We start from the raw sequence: 25,227 nt of genomic DNA, 5'->3' as shown, positions 1-25,227 counted from the left end.
TGCAATTTCTATGATTTTATCCATTAGCTGTGTTCATACCTTAAAATGGTAACTCTGCCTATATATGCATGTCCTTGTATTGAGCTCGTGAGAAATACTTAACTTTTTCTTGTTTATAGATATTGATGAGTGCAGTTCCTTCTTTGGGCAGGTGTGCAGAAATGGAAGATGCTTTAATGAAATTGGTTCTTTCAAATGTTTATGTAATGAAGGTTATGAACTTACTCCAGATGGCAAAAACTGTATTGGTATGTATAAAAGCAGTTATTGAGAGCTCTATGCTACTACAATGTAATGCACATTTAATCAGCTGCACTGGACATTGTGGAATATACTTTTACAAATATTTTACAATATTCCTCTGAATTTTTAGGCACCACTCATAGAACTTGTAATTATTTTATTTATGTATTTAAATTTATTGGCTGCCTAACATTTAGCTATTTGGGATGCAGATCTGAAGTAGCTTAATTTCTATAGGATAAATATACCATTAAATTTCCATGCAAGAGATTTGATTATGCACTATCTGCAGGGGCTGATTTTAACATTAGATGTAATTTTTTCATCTGCAGATTTAACAGTTCTTTCAGCCATGACACTTTCTTGAAGATAGCAGTTCTATATAGATGAACTTACTAGAAAAGAATCCAGAAAAGTAGTGATAGTAATTGAGGGAAGTTCATAGAATTTGTATACAATGTTTGCCTATTATGTTTGTATACTTTATGGTGCAGTAATCAAACTACTGAACTATCAGTAGAAATTAAATTTATTCATGAGAGTCATTAAGTGATTATGAGACAGTCTGTCAGTTGGATCTATGCCTGCTTCTGTTATGGATAAATAATGAATCTTGCTCTCTAGGATGCCAGACAGAATATAAATGTAAGAAATGAATTCAACTCAGAATCCTTAAATTGCCATGTATTCCCCCTCCATTCTATTTAGATATTAATGAGTGTGTAGTGCTTCCTGGCTCATGCTTTCCTGGGACATGTCAAAATTTGGAAGGATCATTCAGATGTATCTGCCCACCAGGATATGAAGTAAAAAGTGAAAGCTGCATTGGTAAGGCTGCCTTTTCTTTCTGGAGATGATTTGCATGGTAACAAAACTGTTTATGGAAATAAAATTTAAGTATTGCGCTATACACACACACACACACACACACACACACACACACACACACACACACCAGAGGTGTGTGTGGGTGTGGGTGTGTGATTGTTCTGTGGTACTAGAAACATACTGATCTTTGTGATCTTTCAGATGTTGTTCCCATGCTGAATAAATCTTATGAAAATTGTAGTCAAGCCTTGGATCATCATAAATTTCCTATTTGGTCTATATTCACATTAGTTATAGGTGGCCTGTTTCTTTATGTGACTTTTTGGAATTCAGGAGATTGTAACTATATATTTTATAAACTTATGCATTGTTTTCTATGAACAAATTTTCCTCTTGAATGCAGTACCTGCATTTTTAAAAAAAAATTGAGATGGATGCTATTTTTATATTCAGAAAAAAGTGTCTTTGCTAATTATTTATCAAAACCATATCTGAAGCAAACTAATAAAAACAAAATGTTTTTAATCTAAGATACATGTGATTTTAAAATTTCTTTAACATATGATACCTTGAGAATTACAACGTTTTCTGTCCATTCTCTGGTTCAACTGATTGCAATAGAAAATATTTATTGTTTTAATTATATTTTCAGATATTGATGAATGTAATGAGGATCCTAACATATGCCTGTTTGGATCCTGCACTAATACTCCAGGAGGATTTCAGTGCATCTGCCCTCAAGGTTTTGTAATATCTGACAATGGCAGGAGATGTTTTGGTAAGTATAATTGTTATAACAGATAATAATAATGAAGTCAAATATTATGAGTGATTAAATTAACAACAATATGGAATCATGTTTTTTATTGAATAAAACCATTTCTATCTCCCATTTCCCTTTAAAATTTTGTCAGAATAGTTAAAAGGATCATTTAATATAACAAATTTTGTAGATATGAAGAGTAAATGTAACAAATTCAGCTGTATAGCTGTAGAGCCAAGGTGGCGCAGTGGTTAGGCCACTTCAGCTGACTGTTATCTGCAGTTCAGCGATTCTAATCTCACCGGCTCAAGGTTGACTCAGCATTCCATCCTTCCGAGGTGGGTGAAATGAGGACCCAGACTGTGGGGGCGATATGCTGACTCTGTAAACCGCTTAGAGAGGGCTGAAAGCCCTATGAAGCGGTATATAAGTTTAACTGCTATTGCTATTGCTATTGCTACATGCCTTTTTAAAAAAAATAAGCAAATAAACATTTAAAAGAAATCTCAACTAACTTCATGATATAGGATTGAACATAAAAGTAATTGTTGCTAATTAAGCATGTACTAATTAATCCTAAGTAGGACTGTAGTGAATTGTGATTAATACAAATTATTGTTGGTAATCAACACTAAGGCTTAATCAAAAACATGGCAATGTATGGCGAATTACTATTTCCTACTGATGAGGAATGTCTATGTTGGAATATTTCCAAGTAAAAAGCCTGGATTAATTCATTCTTAATGTGGAATTAATTACAGTGGTATGACTTTTGATTTCTCTCAGATACTCGACAGAGCTTCTGTTTCACTAACTTTGAGAATGGGAAGTGCTCTGTGCCAAAAGCATCTAATACCACCAAGGCAAAATGTTGTTGCAGCAAGATGCCAGGAGAAGGTTGGGGTGATCCATGTGAACTGTGTCCTAAGGAAGAAGAAGGTAAAAACTTTGCAAAGCTTTTCAAGAAAAGCAGAAAACGAAACCTGAAGCCAATACATAGTGTCTCCATTTAAAAAACCACATCCTAAATTAAAATATGGGATCTCACTCATCAAGTCATCATATGAAATTGGAAGTAGAAAAACATGAGTTGGAACCTATCATAGAAAAACTTTCTTCATCTGTTTTTATTATCATCTTATACTAGATGCTGAGCAGTATTACAGCTATAATTACTGATTACATTTTGGACGTACTCTTCGCTTAGCTGAATTCCTTATACAAGAGTAATTGGAAAATTTCCTTGATAGAATGTGTTGAAAATGCTATTTAAATTACAATAGCGAGTTTAATATATTGCTTTGTATATTGTCTCCCTAGTAGTGGTATTTCAACAATTTTCTTTTAACAGTTGCTTTTCAGGATCTGTGTCCATTTGGCCATGGAACAATACCTGGAATAGATGATACAAGAGAAGGTACAAATTTCCTCATTACCACGAGACTAAATATCACTCTTGTTTTATATAATAAAAGAAATTGTGTATAGGATGGATCTCTTTTAAAAAAGGATTTATATACTTAACTAAGGGAAGTGAATATACATTTTATTTCAAGAAAGCTTTGCTGCCTCTAAGTGTAGAATTATCATAAGGTAAGGGACCCGGTGGCTCAGTGGCTAAGATGCTGAACTTGTCGATCAGAAAGTCAGCAGTTCGAATCCTTGGTGCTGCGTAATAGAGTGGGTTCTCGTTACTTGTCACAGCTTCTGCCAACCTAGCAGTTCGAAAGCACATAAAAATGCAAGTAGAAAAATAGGAACCACCTTTGGTGGGAAGGTAATAGCGCTCCATGCGCCTTCGGCGCTTATTCATGCCGGCCACATGACCGCAAAGAAATATTCAGACAGTGCTGGCTCTTCGGCTTGGGAACGGAGATGAGCATCGCCCCCTAGAGTCGGGAACAACTAGTACACATGTGCAGGGGAACCTTTACCTTTATCTTTAGTACAATATTGTTTAATATTATTATAGTTAATGCTGGTTTATATCATTAATAAATAAATTGTTATATCCCATTTATTGTATTAAAAATTAAAGTTGCTTAATAAAAAATTAAATTCTAATAAAATATATAAAAACAAATGTAATAAATACTTAAATATATAAATCATTGCACTAGTTAACATGTTGATACCAAAATGCTAAACAGTTAGCACTTCACATTTTAAAATATAAACCTATAAAAGTTAGCTAATCACATGTACATCCTATGCTAGCATCCAGTCAAATTAAAAATATTTCCAGTCAAATTAAAAACATTTTCAACAATATGTAATGAGAATAAATCTGGTGAATCCCTGAAAGGATATTCTTGTATGCTCTTGACATTATTTTATGAATAAAATTTTAATGAAAGTGATAGCAGATATTGCATTTAAACCTGTGGTGTGTTAAAGCTTTTTCTGTTTTTTACTCACTGTTTTTAACAGAAGAAACTGACATTCTATTATTCAATAATGGTACACCGAAATCTTAATAAAGAATAAAGATTTGGCATAACTTTTTCCTTTAGATGTCAATGAATGTCTGGAGAATCCTGGTATTTGTTCTAATGGACACTGCATAAACACTGATGGATCATTCCGTTGTGAATGTCCCTTGGGCTACAACCTTGACTACACTGGAGTGCAATGTGTAGGTGTGTGCTGATTCTTTATTGCATGTTGTTTATATACTACATGTTTTATAACCATTAAAGTTTATAAATTTGGCTTGAATTTCAGTTTTAAAATACTTGTTTGGCCTGTTATATTTTAGATACTGATGAATGTTCCATTGGTAATCCTTGTGGAAATGGCACATGTTCCAATGTGATTGGTAGTTTTGAGTGCAATTGCCTGGATGGATTTGAACCTGGGCCAATGATGAATTGTGAAGGTAAGTTACAGTATATTTTTTATACAACTGAAGCAGTGGTGGGTTGCTAACTGGTTTACTACCATTCACTCATGCTCACGTGCATGCTTGTGCATGCATGCAATGCTTCTGCACATACGCAGAAGCAGGTGGGCAGAGCCTCCCACCGCCGCCACTACCGGTTCAGCCAAACTGGGAGCAACCCACCTCTGAAATGAAGAGTGTATTTCAACAGCTAGCCTGTTCTGGGTACTTACCATATTTTTCGGCGTATACCATGTACCAAAATATAAGATGCACCAAGGTTTTGAAGAGGCAAATTAAAAAAAAAGTAGGTAGGTAGATAGACGGATAGAGAGGGAGAAAAAGAAAGAGAAATATAGTAGGAAGGTAGGTAGGTAGGTAGGTAGGGAGGGAGGGAGGGAGGGAGGGAGGTAGATAAAGGGATAGAGAAAGAGAGAGAGAGAGAGATACAGTAGGTAGGTAGGAGAGAGAGTAGGTAGGTAGGTAGGTAGTAAGTAGGTAGAGGGATAGAGAGAGGGAGAGAGAAATACAGTACGTAGATAGGGAGAGAGAGTGTGTGTGTAGGTAGGTAGGTAGATAGATAGAGTGATAGAGAGAAATAGAAAGAGAGAAATACAGTAGATAGGTAGGGAGAGAGAGTAAGTAGGTAAATAAAGGGATAGAGAGAGAGAGAGAAATACAATAGGTAGGGAGAGAGAGTTTGTATGTAGGTAGATAGGTAGATAGAGTGATAGAGAGAAATAGAAAGAGAGAGAGAAATACAGTAGATAGGTAGGGAGAGAGAAAGTAGTAGGTAGGTAGATAAAGGGATAGAGAGAAATACAGTAGGTAGGTAGGGAGAGAGAGAGTAAGTAGGTAGGTAGATGTTTCCAGGTGTATTTATCCATGTGCTGGAGAAGGAAATCACTGACAAACCTTAAGATTTTGTTTCTGCTGGCATAGCACTTGATCAATGTAATTCTCATCAGTAAAAGAGCTTTCCAAAAGGAAAAAAAAGTTTTTGCACTCTGAAAACCTCCAAAAACCGGCCCATTTTCCATGAAAATGAGCCTGTTTTTTTCAAATAAAAGGCATGAATAACCTTGGGGGAGCTTACAGAGTGCTCCGGGGGGGGGGGCGCTAACAAAAAATGGTCCGTTTTTCGTGAAAACGGGCCTGTTTTTTATCAAAAAAAATTGCATGCATAGCCTTATGGAGGCTGCTGGGGGCTGGGGGGGGGGCAAAAAACAGCCCATTTTTTGCTCATTTCTGCCCTCCCAGCTCCCAAGTGTTCTCTGAAAGTTTTCATAAGGCTCTGCACAGCCATTTTGGTGAAAGGGTTGGCAAAAAATGCTGTATTTGATGTATAAGGGGCACCCAGATTTTCAGCCTCTTTTTTGAGGAAAAAAAGGAGTGTCTTATACTCTGAAAAATACGGTATATTTAAGAGAAAAATAAGATGGTAGGACTGTAGCAAGTTTTCAATTAATTGCATTGTTAATTGCCTGAAATTAATCAGTTCAGCTTTAAGATGGCCAGAACCCCCACAATATAGCAAAAACACAAACAGCAGCAGTGAATCTCATGTCTATGCATTCCTGCATGTAGAGTGGGCTTGATAAAGTAAAATATATTCAACTGATGCATTGAGGCCTAGGGACCTCTGCACACTGGTGAACTAGTGAGATGTTTCCATTATTAATAGAATAGCACTTAGACTTATATACTGCTTCACAGTGTTTTACAGCCCTCTCTAATCGATTTAGAAAGTCAGCTTATTGCCCCCAACAATCTGGGTCCTCATTTTACGACCTTGGTAACATCTCTTTCCCTACTATTTATTTGTTCTAATTATGTTTTATTGTTTTAAATATTGTTGGATAATAATAATGATAATTATTTTAGGTATTTATTAATTATTTTAGGAATAAAACAAGTCATGTATGACCAGTACACTAAATTTTGTTTGTTGAGAAAGAACTTCATTAATTCTTATCCACATGTAACTGCACCACCCACAGCATTAACAAATGTGAAAAAATGATTAATTATAAAGTATAAGTATACTATTAAATGCAAGTGTATTATTCTGTTTGTCTTGCTTAGATATAAATGAATGTGCACAAAATCCTTTGCTTTGTGCTTTTCGCTGTATAAATACGTATGGTTTTTATGAATGCACTTGTCCAGTGGGATATGAATTAAGAGAGGACCAGAAAATGTGCAAAGGTAAGGATCTCTTTAGCATGTTAACACTTTTGCCAATACAATTTATAGAACAATGTATTCTGTAAAGTTTCTGAAACTGAAGCATGACAATGTACTATAGAAGAGAAGGCTATTGCGATAATGTATGAAAGATGGAACTGAGCATTAAAGAATGTATGCAGAATGTATAATAAAACATTGAATTATTTGGTGTTAATTAAAAATATTGTCCCTCATAAATTACTGAATTGCTGCATTATATTTCAGTTTGGCTTTTGATAAGGTTACAAGAATTGGGATGCCATTCAATTTCCAATTAACTCTGGTATTAAGAAAAAATAGATATGTTTGTCCACCATTTATATTATTTTGTTTTCTGAAAAGATCTCGATGAATGTGCAGAGGGTCTACATGATTGTGAATCAAGAGGCATGATGTGCAAAAATCTGATTGGAACCTTCATGTGCATATGTCCCCCTGGAATGACTCGAAGACCAGATGGTGAAGGTTGTATTGGTAGGTACCGAAACTAGGTACTTTACTTTTTTCTCTGTAATTAAATTAAAAGCAAACTATTTGATTTAATAATTCATTCTTATTGTGTATGTTATTGCTAGGCATTATATTTGTATACAATTGTCAGAGAAGCAGCTATAGAATCCAAATAAGGTTTGTAATACAAAAAAGGCTTGTTCATAGGCAGTAGCTGCTAACAGGACTTCTACAGGTAATACACAGATGTATTACCTTCCACATTCCAGAAACTAAGGCCAGACCCTAACGAGTTAAGAGGTATAACTGAACACCTTGATACAGAGCTTCATGCCAAGACTATGTATAATTCTGCCTGGCAACCTCTGACATTTTAGTTCCCACATCTACTAGGGAGAACATTGCCAAGTCAATTTAGGATTGCAAAAATAAAAAATCTATATTTCACAAAGGACTCTTATAATAAAAGGCTTACATATATTATGGTTAGAATGTATTGAGTCATTATAAATTGTCATGTGACAATGAATAGTAATTGCATTATCAAGGTAGTGTTGCTAGAAAACAAACAAACTACCGGCATATTTTATCAGCTCTTAGTAGATTTGTATCTTTATAGTTTAAGACACCTGGAAAAAATAAACCTGAAAATTTTGCAATATGAAAAATACATTACTTTTAATGTATAGCTATAAATATCATGAAGAATTGTCAATCATGAAATAAGAGTTTTAAAATATTTTTGTTCATTAGAAATTACATCTTTTTATATTATTTTCTTTGTTCAATCCAGCTAAAGCTTCAAATAGTTATTCAATTAAGTGCATACTTTCCTTCTAGTCTCCGACTATTTACCATTTAGGTTTTTCAGCAATTTTACACATATTTGTACCAAGGCAGATGCAGATCCCTATCATGCAGTAATTGTTATATATCTCTCCTTCACCACTGCTCTCATTGAAATGTTTTTTAGAAATGCAAGCTTTCTAAGAATTAAAATCATATCAATTTTTTTTTACACTTAATATGACTGTCTTTTGAGGTTAGACTTTTTAGCATTGAAATTTTTTTAAATCGGCTATCATCAGAAGTGTAGCTTTCATTTTGAATTGTGGGAATTACTGTTACTCTTTTTGCTTTTGTGTTATTTCATTTTTTGTTTGTTTTCTTGTGATCAAGATGAAAATGAATGCCACAGTAAGCCTGGTATCTGTGAAAATGGTCGTTGTATAAACATTATTGGAAGTTACATATGTGAGTGTAATGAAGGTTTCCAGTCAAGCCCATCTGGAACTGAATGCATTGGCAAGTAAATTTTTATTCCTTAATTTCTATTTCTGTTTGTTTATAGTTTGTAGGTGCTTCTGACAAGAATAAAGATATCTTGTTTGCCACATAAAATAGAGTAGTTGTTTTTTTTCACAAAAATCAATCTTTACTAACTTTATTATTATTATTAGGATGCTACAATCATTTTTTTTAAATTACTTTGATGTAAGAGAGATAAATTATCAAATGTTTTGAAATAAACAATCAAATGTTTTGAGTTAAAAGTTATTATATGTGAAGTGTTAAATTGTTATCATAGCTAAAAATCTTCATTTTATTTCATGAAATGTATATTTAGATGCTGTTTTTATGAAAATATATGTTTTCCAAAATATGGTTACTCTAGGGAGCGTGACTGAAAAATGAGAAATTATTTTAACAGAATGAAATGCTCCTTACTTAAATGTGTATGTTATTTCTCCACACTCATTACACAGACAACCGACAAGGTTTCTGCTTTGCTGAAGTCTTGCAGACAATGTGTCAAATGGCTTCCAGTAGCCGTAATCTTGTCACCAAATCAGAATGCTGTTGTGATGGTGGAAGGGGGTGGGGCAATCAGTGTGAGATTTGCCCACTCTTAGTAACAACTCAGTACAAGAAGCTGTGTCCACATGGTCCAGGATATACCACTGATGGGACAGGTATTCTTCATGGAATCTTCAGACAAGTTTCCTTTTTCTATCTATAGGGTGGTAGGAAGATGAAGATGTATAATATTGCCTTAGTATCCCTAAGGATATCTTGATTTTGAAAATAGAAGAATATTGTGGTGTACTTTAGCTACATTGCTTAGCAAACAATTTCACATTCGTGAAATTTTCCAATGCAGTTAATAATTAAAATGGATTATTTCTATTGATTTATATTATAGAGATTATTCATTGATAAACTGCCAGAAAATTCATTGTTAATAAATTGTCCAATCTTCCCAATCTCAAGACAACATGCAGAAGTGCACCATTCAAAAATTGGCACTTCTTTTGCATTTCTCTACCAAATTTTAATATTGTAGTAACATTGAAACAATTGATACTAACTGTTGTGATTAAAACTAGTAGGCATCATATTGAAATACTATAAAGTGAAATTTGGGATAATCTATGTTGGCTATGAGTGAGACAGAAGTAGCAAAGTTCTGCTGTGGTTTGGGGAAAAGGAAGATGCTGCAGGGGTTCTCATTTATTTAAAAAATTATCCTGATTTTTTTCAGTAGCTTTTTAAATCTTAACACCCTCATTTTCAGTCTGCCTAAATAATGCTTGCTTCTCTGCTGATGAATCATTTTGTCCATAGACAGAAAGGTATTACGCTTTGATACATACAAAAAACTCATAGGGATATGACTATATCATTAATTTGTATTTTTAATGGCATGTATTTCATTAACTGCAAGCAATTACATGCCAAAATAAAAAATAATTCTTATTTTTTATTCCATAGATATTGATGAGTGTAAGGTCATGCCAAATTTATGCAGACATGGCCAATGCATAAACACCATGGGTTCCTTCAGATGTTTTTGCAAAGTTGGCTATACTACTGATATAAGTGGTACTTCTTGTGTGGGTAAGTTATAGCCTTTATAGTTACTTCTATATTATAGTTTATTATTATATCTATATTATAACTTGTTACATTTTCCATTTTGTGATTTAAAATATTGTGCTACAAAGCCTCATGCTCTGTATTTACTTTTTCATCAAATATAAAAGGTTCCCTTCAATTATATTCCTGATTCAAGACTGTCTCATGTCAATAGGAATAGTAACTTAACGCTTTTTAACATAGTCCCTGTATTGTGATCAAAAATAGTGTTCTTGTTCTGTAGAGTTCCAAAGCTTGGAATTGGGAAGTGAGATTAATGTCATAAATTATTTTAAGCAAAGTAGTATTTTCTTCCAGTGCCTTTGGAAATATTTTTATGAAGACTGGAAAGTAGTAATATCACTGTGGTTTATCATGTGAGAATTTGAGACTGAAACTTACATAGCTTCCTATATGAACTGTAAATTTGATATTGTGAGTTTAAACTTTCTTGAAATATTTTTTCTCAATCATTTTACAAATTTGATTGCAAATGCTGAACTCTGAATTGAGTTGGAACTTTTTCCATTACTAAATGAGAATTTCAAAATTCTTATTGCCTATCAGGTTGATTGGCCTTTTTTATTATGATGAATCTTGTCTTTAACCTTATTTAAACATGTTTTTTTAAATAAATTTTAGTCTATTAGGCATTGTCCTCTAGTTTTATTTTGGATCCAATGCTATGGAATAAATTAATCTTGAATATGAATTATTCTGTAATTAGATCTTGATGAATGCTCCCAGTCTCCCAAACCCTGTAATTTTATCTGCAAGAATACTGAAGGAAGCTACCAATGTTCATGTCCACGTGGCTATATCCTCCAAGATGATGGAAAATCCTGTAGAGGTAAAAGATTGAGTAACTTAGTGGATTTTCTAACCAATTAATTTATTATGTGATACATTCATGTTTTATATCAACTATCAAAACAATAATATTAAATGTGGCCCATTGGATTCAATCCCAAAGGTGCTTTTCAAGATGCAACTAAACTTTTTTGTTTTTCTTTGAAGACATTTCACTTCTCATCCAAGAAGCTTCTTCAGCTCTTCATCTTCTTCAGAGAGTTGAAGAAGTTTCTTGAATGAGAAGCGAAATATCTTCAAAGAAAATAATGATAAAATCATAGAGTTCAGTTACACCTATATTGGATTGTTTATATCAGGAGTGAAAAAGTGGGCCCAAAATGGGCCTGAAAACCTCCATCAGAGTTGTGCAGGAAGCCATGGAGAATGAAAATGAGGCGCACGTGGACACTCCCATGCCCTTTTGGCTGGCAGAGTGCTGCAGAAGCATCCATCCAGCCTGCCCCCCTGCTGCCCGTCCCGCCAGCATGTGGAGAACTGCAATGCTGATCTGGCCCTCAAAGAAATCAAGTTTGACACCCCTGGTTTATATATTCCAGTTCTATGGGCAAATGTGTAAAGACTGCCATTATTCCATTCTTACTGAGCATTTTTGTGGGTTTTTAAAGATGCTTCTCTATACACAAATCCTTAAGGAAGCATTGCTCAGGGAGTCCTGATCTTTTATGCTTTTTTGGATGCCATTCCCATCACCCTGACCAAACTCACTATCTGCCCAAATGACAGCAGGGCAGGCCAGTTGCCAGCATCCTCTTCTCTGAAAACCATACAGGGCAACACAGAATATGGGATATTAACAAAATTAGAATCTTGAGAATTCCAAAAAAGGACAATTTATGAGAAAACCAGAGAGATTGGATTTTTCTAGGCAAAATTGGTAAGGAACAGATATCTATGGTGGGGTGGCTCAAATGATGCAATGAGTGCCATACCATTGTAGGACAACGCCACCCTTTTAGTATATCCATTGTGATTCTACATGTATGTTTATAAGGGGTGGCACTTAGACTGTGCTGTTTTTTGTGTTGAATCAAAGAAAGCCTTTTAGCTAATTCACTGCATTTAAAAGCAATTTTGATTGCTGCAGCGGTGTTATTAAATATTAGATTAAATAATTATGTTGCCTTCATTTTAAAAGAAATAAACACTTTATTTTTTCAGATCTTGATGAGTGTCAAAGTAAACAACATAACTGTCAATTCCTTTGTGTCAATACTCTGGGGGGATTCACATGTAAATGTCCACCAGGTTTCACCCAACATCATACAGCCTGTATAGGTAAGAGGTTAATGTTGTTGTTGTTTTTCGTTTCATGAAAAACATGTAACATTTCTCAGATCTCCTTAGCAACAAACCGGACTAGTAATAAGATTGCTAGATTAATAAAATCAGATTAATATGATTTAATAAGAAAAAGATTAAGATGAGAATTTGATCAATTCCACTTGGCATATATCTTTCCATTTATTGATCTTTATCATATATTCATTGCTATTTGCAACCTCTTTCATATGGAGGGAAATTGTGAAACATTCTCAAAGTGAAACCATAATTTTCCTATATTGCTTGCATTGATAGTATGCAATAGGTACAAATAGTTTTTATATATTATAATGAAAGCTAAAAGCCTTGATAATATTTGAAATTGAGAGCATGTCTTTATGATACTAAGAATATCAATTATGCATACAATTCTGCAAAAAATTTGAACATAGCATTCTTTATTTTTCTTTTGGTATCTGATTTATGAAAAAATGAAATGCCATTTTGTAGATAACAATGAATGTGGATCACAGCCTTCACTTTGTGGATCTAAAGGAATCTGTCAAAATACTCCTGGAAGTTTTGCCTGTGAATGCCAAAGAGGTTTCTCTTTAGACTCCACTGGATTGAACTGTGAAGGTAATAAGTTGTGAAAACTGTGAGTGTCATAAATTACATACTGAAGAGGTATTTCTGGAAATTGCCAGTCATTACTTAATAATCATATTTGTATCTGTTAGACATCATGTGATTTTTGGCATCTTTATTATTCACCAGAACTCTTTTAACTCTTAGTGTTATTGGAATTTTGTCATGTATGTGTGGCAGAGCTATAGAAATATAGATTGGACAATTTTGAATTTTTGACCGATTATGTGCCATCAAGTTGTTTTTAGCCCCTAGTTACCACATAGATAGATTTTCTCTATCACATAAATTGATGACAATCTATGCCTAACTTGTTCCTTTAGGTCTTCTAACAACATACCCATTGTCACTGTAACTGAGCTTATCCACATTGCTGTTGTTCTGAGCACCGTGAGGAACATAATGTTTTTTCTTCCTGAATGGATTGCTTTAGTTGTTTTGTATTTTACTGCTATTTTAATTTCATAAAGCTTTCCAGAGTCTTCAATTTGGCCTACAAATTCAACAAACAAATGAATAATAAGAGAGAGAAAATAAAAGAGTACCTGAAATGTACAAAATATGTCATAAATCTTCCATCCTTTCATTTACCTGAATCTTGTCCTTTTCTCAATAGCCGACAAGTAAACTTAACTTTCTAGCTAACCATGTGCAATTGTTATTCCCATCCCATCCCCACCATCAATAAAGCATCTGCTTCTCCCACTGAATACTGAATGGCTAAGGGTAGGGCTGCCCTCCTGGCCTTTGATTCATAATTATCCTTCAGTGAGAAGCAAGAGAAAACTGAAGCATTATTTTCTTGTAATGGTTGTAGAGGATTTTTACAGCTTGAATCTATTTTTCTACTAGTAAAAACTTTAATAATAACAATCTTTTGCTCAGAAGAAAATGTCAATGAGTAATATGGAATTGTTTTTCTAAACATATATACACAAAATTTAGCAAATTATTTACTGCTTTATTCTTATATCTTTTTCTTTGTTTTAATATCTTTATTTATAGATGTGGATGAGTGTGATGGAAATCACAGATGCCAGCATGGCTGCCAGAATATCCTTGGTGGCTACAGATGCAGCTGCCCACATGGATATATCCAGCATTATCAGTGGAATCAGTGTGTCGGTAAGAAACTCATTTTACATAAAGAGTGCTAGAATTGATACAAAGTAGAGAATAAAAATGGTGTACAGAAACAACAAATTAGTTTATTTTATATCATTTAATCTTCATGTTGCTATTGATATACCAACCCCTGCTATTAAAATGAAATATATTTATTTTGTTATTCCATGTTCTTTAAAACAACACCTATTTCTGTATGCCAATCTTAAAAAAGAAAACCGGGAAATACATTTATTAGCCTTAGAAACTAGTCACTGTTGTCACACTGTTCTCTCCCTTGATAAAACCTGTATACTTAAAAAGTATGCTTTTAATTGCCCAACAGATGAGAATGAATGCACAAATCCTAGCATTTGTGGTTCAGCTTCATGCTACAACACTCTAGGAAGCTACAAATGTGCATGTCCCTCTGGATTCTCTTATGATCAGCTCAATAGCGCATGCCACGATGTCAATGAATGTTCTTCTACTAAGAATCCCTGCAATTATGGCTGTTCCAATACTGAAGGCGGATACCTCTGTGGCTGCCCTCCGGGGTATTACAGAGCAGGGCAAGGGTGAGTAGTTGATCGTAGCAAACTCTTCCTGCATCTTTTGCAAAACTGTGAGCAACTAACATATTTTAGTATGAAGCAATTTCTACTATCTTGGAAGTCAAATCTTAGTTCATTAATAAATAGTTAATATTTCCTGTTAGTGAAATCCCTGATCTGTGATCTCTGATTTCGTATTATGCTTTCATGAAAGATTGAATGTTTAAAACAGTTAATAGAAACTATAATAGTTAATAGAAACTATAATTTTTGTTCCTTCACAAAAAAGGAATGTATGTGTAATATATGTCCAGGTCCTCTGTTCTCCAATGTACACTGAATTCATGCTATTCCAGTTACATTTTTGTAAGACAAATCATATACCTGTTGCTTAAACATGAAATATTTATGAAACTGAATAAGATGGTAGCCATGGTGTTTACATTACAATTATACAGAATTTACAAACTATAATTCAGATGGATGAAAATTAAATGTGAACCAGTTCCAGAGTAAAACCACCACTGACAGAATAGCCTTTTTCAGCAGGAGTAGATTTAATCAGTAGAGTTTTTTAGCTGCATAAATTATGCAAGAAACAATAATCTTATTTTCTGTGGTATCCTATGTCTCTTCTCCACCGTTGTTTCATGAGTTGAATTATTTTGATCTGACCCTGGAAGTTGCTTCCCTGACAGCATACCCGCAGTCATCTGATCACAATTTGGTGCTTATCAATTGGCTTGCAATTACAGAGAGTCCTTGTTTAATGACCATTCTTTCAGTGACCATTAAAAATTACTTTGGTGCTGAACAAAGAGATTTTTGAGCAGCACCTGAACTTACAGTTGTTGCAGCACCCATGAGGACACAGGATTGTGATCTGGGCATTTGGTAACTCATTCACACTTAGGATGGGTTGCCAACAGAAGTGGTATTCAGCATGTTCTGACAGTTCTCGAGAACCGATGACAGAAATTTTTAGTAGTTCAGAGGACTGGTAAATACCACCTCTGATTGGCTCCGCCCCCATGTATTCTCTGCCTCCCGAGTCCCAGCTGATCAAGAGGAAATGGGGATTTTGCAATAATCTTCCCCTGGTGGAGTGGGGAGGGAATGGAGATTTTACAGTATCCTTCCCCACCACGTCCGCCAAGCCAAGCCCACAGAACCGGTAGTAAAAATATTTGAATCCCACCACTGGTTGCCAAGCGCCCTGCAATCATATGATTGCCATTGGCAAACTTCCCTGCTGGTTTTTCCAGAAAGTCTACAAGATCGCAAGCTGTTGCTGTCTGGTTGGTTCCTGGGGGCAGGCTGAAAAAGGTCCATCCCAAAATCTAAGACTGGATTTCAGGACAGACCTTTTTCAGCCAGTCTCCTTCAGAGAAAAAAATGCTGCTTGTCTCTTTGGCAAACAGGAGGGGAACTGCAGCACTGGGTCAAAAAAAAAAAGACTCTCACAAAGTCCTTTATTTGCATATAGGGGAGTGGTCAGGTAGTTCTTTTGCTTCATTTGTTTAACAACCACAGGCTGGAAATTTGGAGTGTGGACATAAAGTTGAGTCAGATCATGTGGTGACTTGCTTTACGGCTGCCATAATTTATGACCATAATTCCAAAGCTAATGATGGAATATATCATCATTATCCAGTGATGTATTTTTGATATCACATCACCTTGAATGAAGACACTATACAATTTCTGATTTTTATATACAAAATAGCAGTAATATATATTGAGAATCTTGACAATAAAATATATATTTAATTCCATTTACATTACCTTTTTAAATATATCATTGACTTGCCACTCTGAAGAAAGAAATAGAAATTTATTCCTTTGTCTTACAAATGTTTGTTCTATTTGTGTGAGTGTCCCTGCTTTTGTTTTTTTGTTTAAATATGTATGTAATATACATAAAAAGTTTAGAAAGGAATAAATCCCTCCCTGAAGTTAAGTTACTAAAAAAGGTGAAAAGTAAAAGATTGAAAACATTACTCTTTTCTCTTATGAATTAGCAACCTGGTAACAAAAAGGCTTCTTTTGCCGGGTACTAATATTATGACATTATTTATCAGGCACTGTGTCTCCGGTATGGGATTTGGTAAAGGCCAGTATCTACCAGTGGATCAAGGTGAAGAGAATGCTTTGTCCCCAGAAGCATGTTACGAGTGTAAAATTAATGGATACTCCCAAAAAGACAGCAGGAAGAAAAGAAGCCTCAATCCATCTCAGCCTAGAGAGGTAAGCAAAAACTGTCCAACTGATTTGTACTTGGTTTTCCAAAACCAGATCTAAGCAATAACATCAAGAGTGATATTCTTTTGCCCACTGTTTTCTGTCAATAGCAGTTTTTTACATGAGTTTGCATTGCATTAATATAGAATGTGAAATCATTATGCACAGTAGTTCTGCCCTTCCAGTTTCAAAGAGATTTTGTATATACAAACAGAATAAAATAATTGAATTGAAATAATTGAAATTGGACTGAGTTGCAATTTATCTGCAATCATCAGAGAAAAAGATTGTTACTATAGAATATTGAAGAATCCTGAAAAAACTGTTTCAAATTAATCTTCATATGATTACTTTATCAAACTTGATATAAGCCACTCAGATTCATTTTAGAATTACAGCATGTGAGTCTCAGAAATTTAAATAAACCAATTGATAATTTTGTTCTGGTCTACTGAATTCTACTTTCAATTCTTGACTGTTTTTTTTCATGCTTTGCGGTTATTCTCACCATTAGTCATTAATCATTATAACTGCAATGAAATTTCAGTGCATAATGGAATAGATATTTTATGCAATGGATCAAATGTTCACTGCAGTTTATATAATTTGGCTAATTATGATTATGGTAATGGTATAAATGTCTTAATGTGTGCAGAAGTCATCACACAAATGATGCCAAGTAAGATTTTGTGCCATTTGATTAGGTCATCACAGATGATGTAAACCTTCATAGTAATAGGCTTTCCAATTTATCAGATATTTGTAGACATCACACACACTTCCCCCACAACTGTTTTATTAAAATGAAAGAACAGTGAGGAGTGAGAATTACTTCATGCTAACCTTCCTCTAGATAAACACTTGGTTTAATTGATATTTAACACCATGTATGCTTTGTTCCTACTAGCTGACAAAACATAAATCTCACACATCTGAAGGCCTGTGTGTGAGGAAGGTTGCTTTGGTGAAATGATTAAAGTATGTTGATCAGCGTCTGTGGAGATTCTCAAACATCTAGGTCATGATTGTCCCAAAGATGCTTTTTCAAAAGGGAACTTGACTTTCCTATTTTTTCCTTTTGTTTCACTTCTCATCCAAGAAGCTTGTTCAGCTTGTGTGTTGATCAGTATTTCTGATCTGGTTCTATGCAAATTCTATATTTTGCTGTTGAATAAATTACCCAGTAAATTATTAGAGCATAAAAGATGATAATTTAGACTTATTTCTGTAAAATTCATGTTGGATGAAATATTCTGGAAGAATGGTAGATGTCCATTAGATGTCCATACATGCTCCAAAATGCAGTTTCTGGTCTTGGTACCATTTTACAGCCAGGTAGCAGCAATGATGGAAAATTAGAATAATTAATGATCTATGGTTTTAAAAAATGCCTAAACAGAAATATTGAGGTTTGCCTATCCCTTTTACCCTTATCTTTGTTTTGTGGTTTAACAGATCAGTTTGGAAAGTTTGGACATTGATCTTCCATTGAAGATGAGATTCAGCGTAACTGGCCTTGGCAATAAAGAACATATATTAGATCTCATGCCTGCAATACAGACCCTCACAAATCACAACCGCTATGTTATCTCCTTTGGTAATCACAACAGCACCTTCCGGATACACCAGAAAGATGGACTCAGTTATCTTCAGGTTGCTAAGAAAAAACCCACAGCTGGTATTTACACACTGGAAATAGTTAGCATTCCTCTGTACAAAAAGGAAGAACTAAAGAAATTGGAAGAAAGCAATGAGGACAACTACCTCCTAGGGGAACTTGGAGAAGCTCTTAAAATGAGACTTTGGATTGAACTCTATTAAAACCTTCCTTCCTCACTCCCATCATGAAGGATTCCCTTCTGTTCACGTATCATATCATATACTTTGGTTTTGAAAGCTTTAAAGGGGTCAGTAATTTACTTTTTCAGAAGACCCAAAATTGCAAATAGTGACCTCTGCATCCTTCTGTCCTGAATAAGACTGAAGAACAGACCTCAACATTTCTATTACCAAAACCTTGATTACAATGCCAACAATCATGATTACTATATTGTCTATATAATCTCAATTTTAAATATATATTTTTTAAAAAAAGAAGATGTGCTTTAAAAATCATATATGGCACTAAATGGCACAAAATGTGAGTTACTTTTATTCCTATTAGCACTCTAGCATATTGATGATTTTGCTGTAGTTCCTAAATTAAAAACAGAGATTTTATTTATTTTTAATGCAATAATATATGGAGAAATTAGCAATCTGTGTTAAAAAGGAAAAAGAAAACACTTGCTTTTCTTTGCAATTTTATGAATTTGAACTATTACATGTATTAGGTATTTTAGAAAAAAGAACAGAAACGAATAGATTGAAAAAGTTTCCTCTCAGTCTTGTGCCTATTATCCACAAAGCATTTTTTTAAAATCACATGATTAAATGAGCACTGTAATATACTACCCAAGGGCTTTCTTTTCCCTAGGCAAGATATTTAAATAATGCATTATCTTAAATAAGTACGATCAGAATTTCAACTTTAAACTTGGTGCTGATACCCAATATACACATCATACAAACTAGATTTTTCTATCCGAGAAGACTATTCATGGAAATGATGCACAACCACTGTAACAAAATACCTGGAATGCTTGTGATATCCTTGGTATTGCAAGCTAACCCGTACTGTATTTCCTTCAGGTAACCTCACTATGTCACACAAACCTCATAAACTACAACAAAAGGTGCTTGACGTATTTGCATTACTGTAGGCAGCTGATTACAAATCATGTATTCTTAGAAGGGAACATCTTAGATGTTTCATTCTAAGTGGTGCTGGCTTGAATTCATCCTGAAATAAACATGGCTGAGCTATTGCAGAATTGTCATATGTGTACACTATTCATGCTGCATGGAAAAAAGCACATATTGGAAAATAAGAATGTTCATTAATGCTGTAGTTATACACAATATGTCTCCTTTTATCATAACCTATTTTATGTTACCTTTGTACAATGTGTTGGCATTTATTTTAGTGTGTTTTTTATTTTTGTTTTAATTTGTCATTTAATAAGTGTATGTCACCATGGTGCTATTAAATAATAACTTGTACTTGTTACAAGTCATATAAAAAAGCCTCACGTGAACCAACACAAAACACATTCCATGCCTGCTTTTTCCTCTGTTTTTTTTTTTAATCTTTACTGATCAAAAATTACCAGAAGTTATGCTCACTGTTTTGGTTCATACTCTGTATTTTCTGTCTATTTTCTTTTATGAAAAGAGAAAACCTTGTAAATGGCATTTTGGAAAAAAGCAGTATTATTTTGTTGGTCTTTGTATTAATACAGCATCAATTTTCCTGAAATAAAACTTATTTTCTGGTAGCTGCATTATTTTCTTTTGATATGGGGAAATGGTCAAACTTATAACATTAAGAGTGAAGGATGATGATGTGTTTTCTCTCCTTATTTTCAATTTTGCAGAATTTGCACAGGATTATAATTGTTTTCTGGGTGAATTATAGCATTTTTCCTGAAACAAAACTGAAAAATGTTACTGTGAAAAACAGGACAGGTGGAAAGTATGAAAAAGGGCTCCACTTGTACATTGTGGGTTAAAGTATATTGGGAATCTAAATGAATTAAGTTAATGACTTGGTAATTTTATTTAACAATTTTAAGTGGTGGTCCTAAATTAATCACTTATGTGATCTAATCTGCACAGGTAGGAAGAGCAATAATTTCCAGAGTCTGAGACGTCTTTTCCTGCACAGAGGAAAAGGCAGGAGGGGAGCAGAATAGAGTAACTCAACGTGGCCAACTCACTCTGGGACAATTTACTGTGGGACAATTCAACAATTCAATTTAATTTAAAATAATTATTAAAAAATATTATTATTTTTTCATTCACATTTCATTTTGTCCCTCCTTTTACATCCTTTCTTTAATGATTCTATTCCACCACTTCTTAAATATTATGTAATTCTTGTCCTGTGGCCAGTTATCCTGCAGTGAGTTCACCATGATGAGTTAGGTGCAGCAAGTTGGCTGTGGCAAATTGGCTATGGTGAGTTGGCTTCAGTGAATTGGCCATGGCAAATTATCCTAGACTCGGAAGGGAGGCGCTCTACCTGGGTTGGGTCTCAACATGCCTTCGTCCCAGCATTTAGTGACATGACAGCTCTGGTCCCCCACACATATAGATCTCACAAGATCATACCCATATAGAAAGGATTTGAGGATTCCCATCCCATGAGGGCTTCTTGATGGCTGTCCTGATGACCCGATTTTTAAAAAGGACCTTAAAAACAGGTTTTTATTCTGAGCGTTCAGGGTGCCAATGGTCTCCTTACAACACTTCTGTTTATTACATAGGATTCTAAACCTTGAGCCCTATGAAAAATAGGTAGTGTAGAAATCAGTGCGTGTAATAATACATACTATTCCTGGCAAAGCATTGCTAGACAATCCATAAAGCTTCTGCTGATACTTGTCTATTCTGATGGCTAGCAGAATCCTAGGCAGAAGGATGTGAGTCATGTGGGGCCCTATGTTTATTGTTTAAAAATGGTGATAACAGATTGAAGCTGGCCCTGCCTCCCTCTGAACAAAAACATCCTTTGTACTCTGGAAAAGGAGGCAAGACAGATCAGGCTTCAAGGTTAGCTATCTTCTTGCACCAGTGTTCTCAGTTTGGCAGAGAAATATTTCCTTAATTAACAGATTTAATGAGCTTTTACTGATTAAGACTCCCACTTTATGTACCTCTATAAAACATACTTCAAGTTGCTATAAGGTGTTCATTAAGAGCCACCAACGTGTATTAAATCATGGACATTATTGCTGGAACTTTCTAAGTTATACTTTTTAAATATCTGACTTTTTTTTTGAGGAGCTTCTAATTTTATTGTTTGGAACAGAATACAATCAAAGATGCGGTGGTTCTGGATAGTTACAGGATTGCTGCTTTTGTCAAAATGGCTAAGTAGTGTGGCACTGTTGTGCTGTGAGCTTCCCCCTTTTATGGGTGCATGCAAAACAATGCAAGATCAATGTGTGTGCTTGTGTCACAAAGGCCTGATGTGGTTTCCATCTTTCTGACCCTGCACACTGCCCTTCTCCCAGATGCTGGCTTTGAGAGTATTCCTGATAGAACAAATTGGAGTCTTATACTTTGAAAGGCCAATTTGGAAAGAATGGAGGTTTATAAGGAATGATGCAGATGAACTGATTATCAGGAAGCAAAGCAATGTAAGGAATCCATCACTAGTCTTAAGGGGTCCTTGGTGTTATCTGAGTTTGGTTGTTTTCTTGCAGATGTTTTATTACTCCAATTAGGTAAGACTAAGATGACCAGATTTTCAGATTGGTAAAGAGGGACACCTTTGACCGGAAAGGGGGGGGGGGGATTTAAAAAAAAATTTTTTTTCACTTAACAAATGTGGCAAGAAAAATTGTAAAATGTGGCAAAACTCAATAAATTTCTCACTTAACAACATAAATTTTAAGCTCAATTGTGGTCGTGCACTTATCTTCATTGTTACTTCATTCTGCTGTAGCATTAAATTTCATATAGAACAAGCTTGTTCTTTCAGAATTGTGGAATTGTTATATAACTGTCTACCTTTAGAAAAGTTTCTCTTGAGTTAAACTCAGCTTGTATAATTTTATTGATGTGTTGTAATTTTCTTAGCAGTAGTTTGGAAATTGTCATTGTTGCTTTTGGACAATTTTTAATATTTTCCTATTAAATATACAGTACTGAGATTCCCAGGTAGATTCCCCTCCAATTATTAGCCAGGTTCAACCCTGCTCATCTTTTTGAGAGCAGGCAAAAACAGCCAGGTTACATCCCTACAAATTGAAAGCTCTCTCCCTCCCTCCCTCTCTCTCTCTGTCACTCTGTGTGTATGTGTCTCTGTGTGTGTCTGTCTCTCACTCACTCACTCACTTAATCACTCACTCTGTGTGTGTCTCTGTCTGTCTCTCTCCCTCCCTCCCTATCTCTCAATCTCTCTCCCCTCCCTTCTTCTGTCACTCACTCACTCACTTAATCACTCACTCTCTGTGTGTGTGTCTCTCTGTCTCTCTGTCTGTCTTTCTGTGTGTCTCTCCCTCCCTCCCAACATGCAGATGGGCCCTGGACCAGGGGAGCCTCTTCCTTCTTTTTAACCAGGTGATCTTCTGAGACTAAGACATAACAAAGAACCTTAATTACAGGCTGAACAAAAGAGTCCATCCGGGAAGACTAGTAACATGAGGGCGATCCCTCATGTTACTCAGACCAGCTGAGCCTCCCTGGACGTCGCAGTAGCAGCAGCCCCAAGTGCGCCTATCTCGGCATTTTTCGCATCGGGGCGTGCTGCAAGAAGAGGGAGTGAGTGAAGACCTTTTCTAGCCGGCACAAAGGACTTCCCAAGACTTGCTTTGCAGCAATCTAGACTCACTCCCTCCCTCTTGCAGCCCGCCCCATTTGCGCCGGCTAGAAAAGGTCTTCACTCACTCCCCCTTCTTGCAGCACGCCCCGATGCGAAAAACGCCGAGATCGGCGCACTTGGGGCTGCTGCTGCTGCGACGTCCAGGGAGGCTCAGCTGGTCTGAGTAGGCAGGGCAGGGGTAACGCGGTGCCCAGTTCAGGTGCTCTGAGCAGAGGGGGAGCTGCCCCCTCTGCCAGCGCTGGGCAGCAAAGCTTAACATCTCAGCGCTGTGATGTTAAGCTTTGCTGCCCAGCGCTGGCAGAGTGGGTGGCTCCCCCTCTGCTCGGAGCACCTGAGCTGGGCACTACATTACCCCTGCCCTGCCCCCTCCTCCTCCACCCTGCTTTTGAGTAGCCATTGGGCCTTTTTTCTTGCTCCTGCCCCTCCGCCGCCTTCCTACTGGCTCCTTTGGCCTCAAGGCTCCTCAAAAGCACGGGGGGGTGTTGCCAGCTTCACCTCAGCCACAGCACCAGGCAGCAAATCCGGCGGTGCTGTTAGAGGAAGAGGAGGCAGCTGCAGTTAGTCCAGTGGTGGCGGGGGCTTACCGTCAGTCCAGTCGCCCCATGCTCATCAAAACAAATCACTGCGGCTGCGCGGGAGTTGAAAAGTGCTGTGCGGTGTTGCGAGCGGCAGCGGATGGGCGGGGGAGCGAGCGATCAAAGAAGGTGCCAAAATTAAAGCGGGATCTTTTGACAATGGCCCGGGACACGAGAAAAATTATGAAGAAGCATCCCTGTCCCGCCAAATGCAGGACGTCTGGTCACCTTAGGTAAGACCATCAGTGCATTGAAGATGTTACCCAGTTTGGATAATGAAATGTCTGCAAGAAAACAACCAAGTCTAGACACTAAGGATCCCACATTTTATCCCTTTGCTACAAATATTGTTTATTGGATCACTGGTCTTTTCCAGAAATCAGAATGAGGCAAATCAAAATGATCATGTTTTAATCCTTGAACTTCTACTCCCCCAATCTATTCTTCTCACTGGGGCCCAATTGCAAAGAATATTATAATTGGGGGGGGGGGGAGGGAATACTACCCCTCCTCTTTCTCCTTTCCCTTTGTAGCTTTTAGCTACATGTTAAAAGATGCTTCCACTTTCAGTGCAGCTACTCTGGCAAATGACAATGGAATTTTGTAGAGCTCAGGGACCAGGCTGGCAGAGTTCAGATCACCTGCGGCATTCCAGGTAAATAGAAAGTTAGTGAGAATGACCTTACTTTTAAGAATTAAACCCAGATTTCAAACCACCCCTGTTGTGCATTTATGCTGTTCTTTATACCTATTCTTATTGCATTGAGTAAGCCTGAATATTTTCCTTTACAGGTGAAAGTGTAGCAAATTGATTATAATTTATCAGTATCTGTAGCATACTGTATGGTGGCTAAGAATTATGGGAAATGTAGGCCAACCTAGGTGGAAGTGTATTTTTTACATTCGGTTCAGTTTTCAAATTGTACCTGGTAATGCACAGAATCAGGTTCTCCTTCATTCTTTTCTTCTTCAAAGATTTAAAATAGTTGGCTGCACTTGGCCCTACCTTTATTTAAATGGGTGCCTCCTCTGCTTTTGAAAACAGCACAAGGAGTTTAAAAAAAATGCTGGCTTTGGAATTTAAGAATCACCTGCATTTCTCAGCAAATGCTGAAGAAGGTAGGATGAGCAATACAAAGTTAGCTACACTACAAATAATGAAAGTTCTGTTCGTAGAGAATGGTTGCTTTGTTTGGATTAAATATTTAATAGTTATTCATATTAGTTCAAGG

At 35.9% G+C, this 25,227-nt stretch overlaps 1 protein-coding gene across 1 annotated transcript in view; it reads left to right on the top strand.

Moving 5' to 3' along the window:
• FBN2 (fibrillin 2) overlaps positions 1 to 20,355 on the top strand; it is a 123,978-nt gene extending 103,623 nt beyond the window's left edge. The window contains exons 47-65 of the mRNA XM_087715879.1: positions 120 to 248; positions 952 to 1,071; positions 1,724 to 1,849; positions 2,621 to 2,773; positions 3,186 to 3,251; positions 4,348 to 4,473; positions 4,593 to 4,712; positions 6,801 to 6,923; positions 7,287 to 7,418; positions 8,574 to 8,699; positions 9,161 to 9,367; positions 10,167 to 10,292; positions 11,038 to 11,160; positions 12,342 to 12,458; positions 12,954 to 13,082; positions 14,097 to 14,216; positions 14,542 to 14,773; positions 16,831 to 16,996; positions 18,446 to 20,355. Of these exons, the coding sequence (XP_087572005.1) occupies positions 120 to 248; positions 952 to 1,071; positions 1,724 to 1,849; positions 2,621 to 2,773; positions 3,186 to 3,251; positions 4,348 to 4,473; positions 4,593 to 4,712; positions 6,801 to 6,923; positions 7,287 to 7,418; positions 8,574 to 8,699; positions 9,161 to 9,367; positions 10,167 to 10,292; positions 11,038 to 11,160; positions 12,342 to 12,458; positions 12,954 to 13,082; positions 14,097 to 14,216; positions 14,542 to 14,773; positions 16,831 to 16,996; positions 18,446 to 18,811 (2,807 nt within the window). The 3' untranslated portion in view covers positions 18,812 to 20,355. The remainder of the gene's footprint in view (positions 1 to 119; positions 249 to 951; positions 1,072 to 1,723; positions 1,850 to 2,620; positions 2,774 to 3,185; positions 3,252 to 4,347; positions 4,474 to 4,592; positions 4,713 to 6,800; positions 6,924 to 7,286; positions 7,419 to 8,573; positions 8,700 to 9,160; positions 9,368 to 10,166; positions 10,293 to 11,037; positions 11,161 to 12,341; positions 12,459 to 12,953; positions 13,083 to 14,096; positions 14,217 to 14,541; positions 14,774 to 16,830; positions 16,997 to 18,445) is intronic.
• Positions 20,356 to 25,227: the final 4,872 nt, after the last annotated feature.

Source organism: Thamnophis sirtalis, unplaced genomic scaffold, assembly GCF_051295495.1.
Source record: "Thamnophis sirtalis isolate CommonGarterSnake01/CBP01778 unplaced genomic scaffold, rThaSir2_p1.2 scaffold_5, whole genome shotgun sequence".
Lineage (NCBI taxonomy): Eukaryota > Metazoa > Chordata > Lepidosauria > Squamata > Natricidae > Thamnophis > Thamnophis sirtalis.
This window is presented reverse-complemented; position numbering and strand designations above follow the sequence as displayed.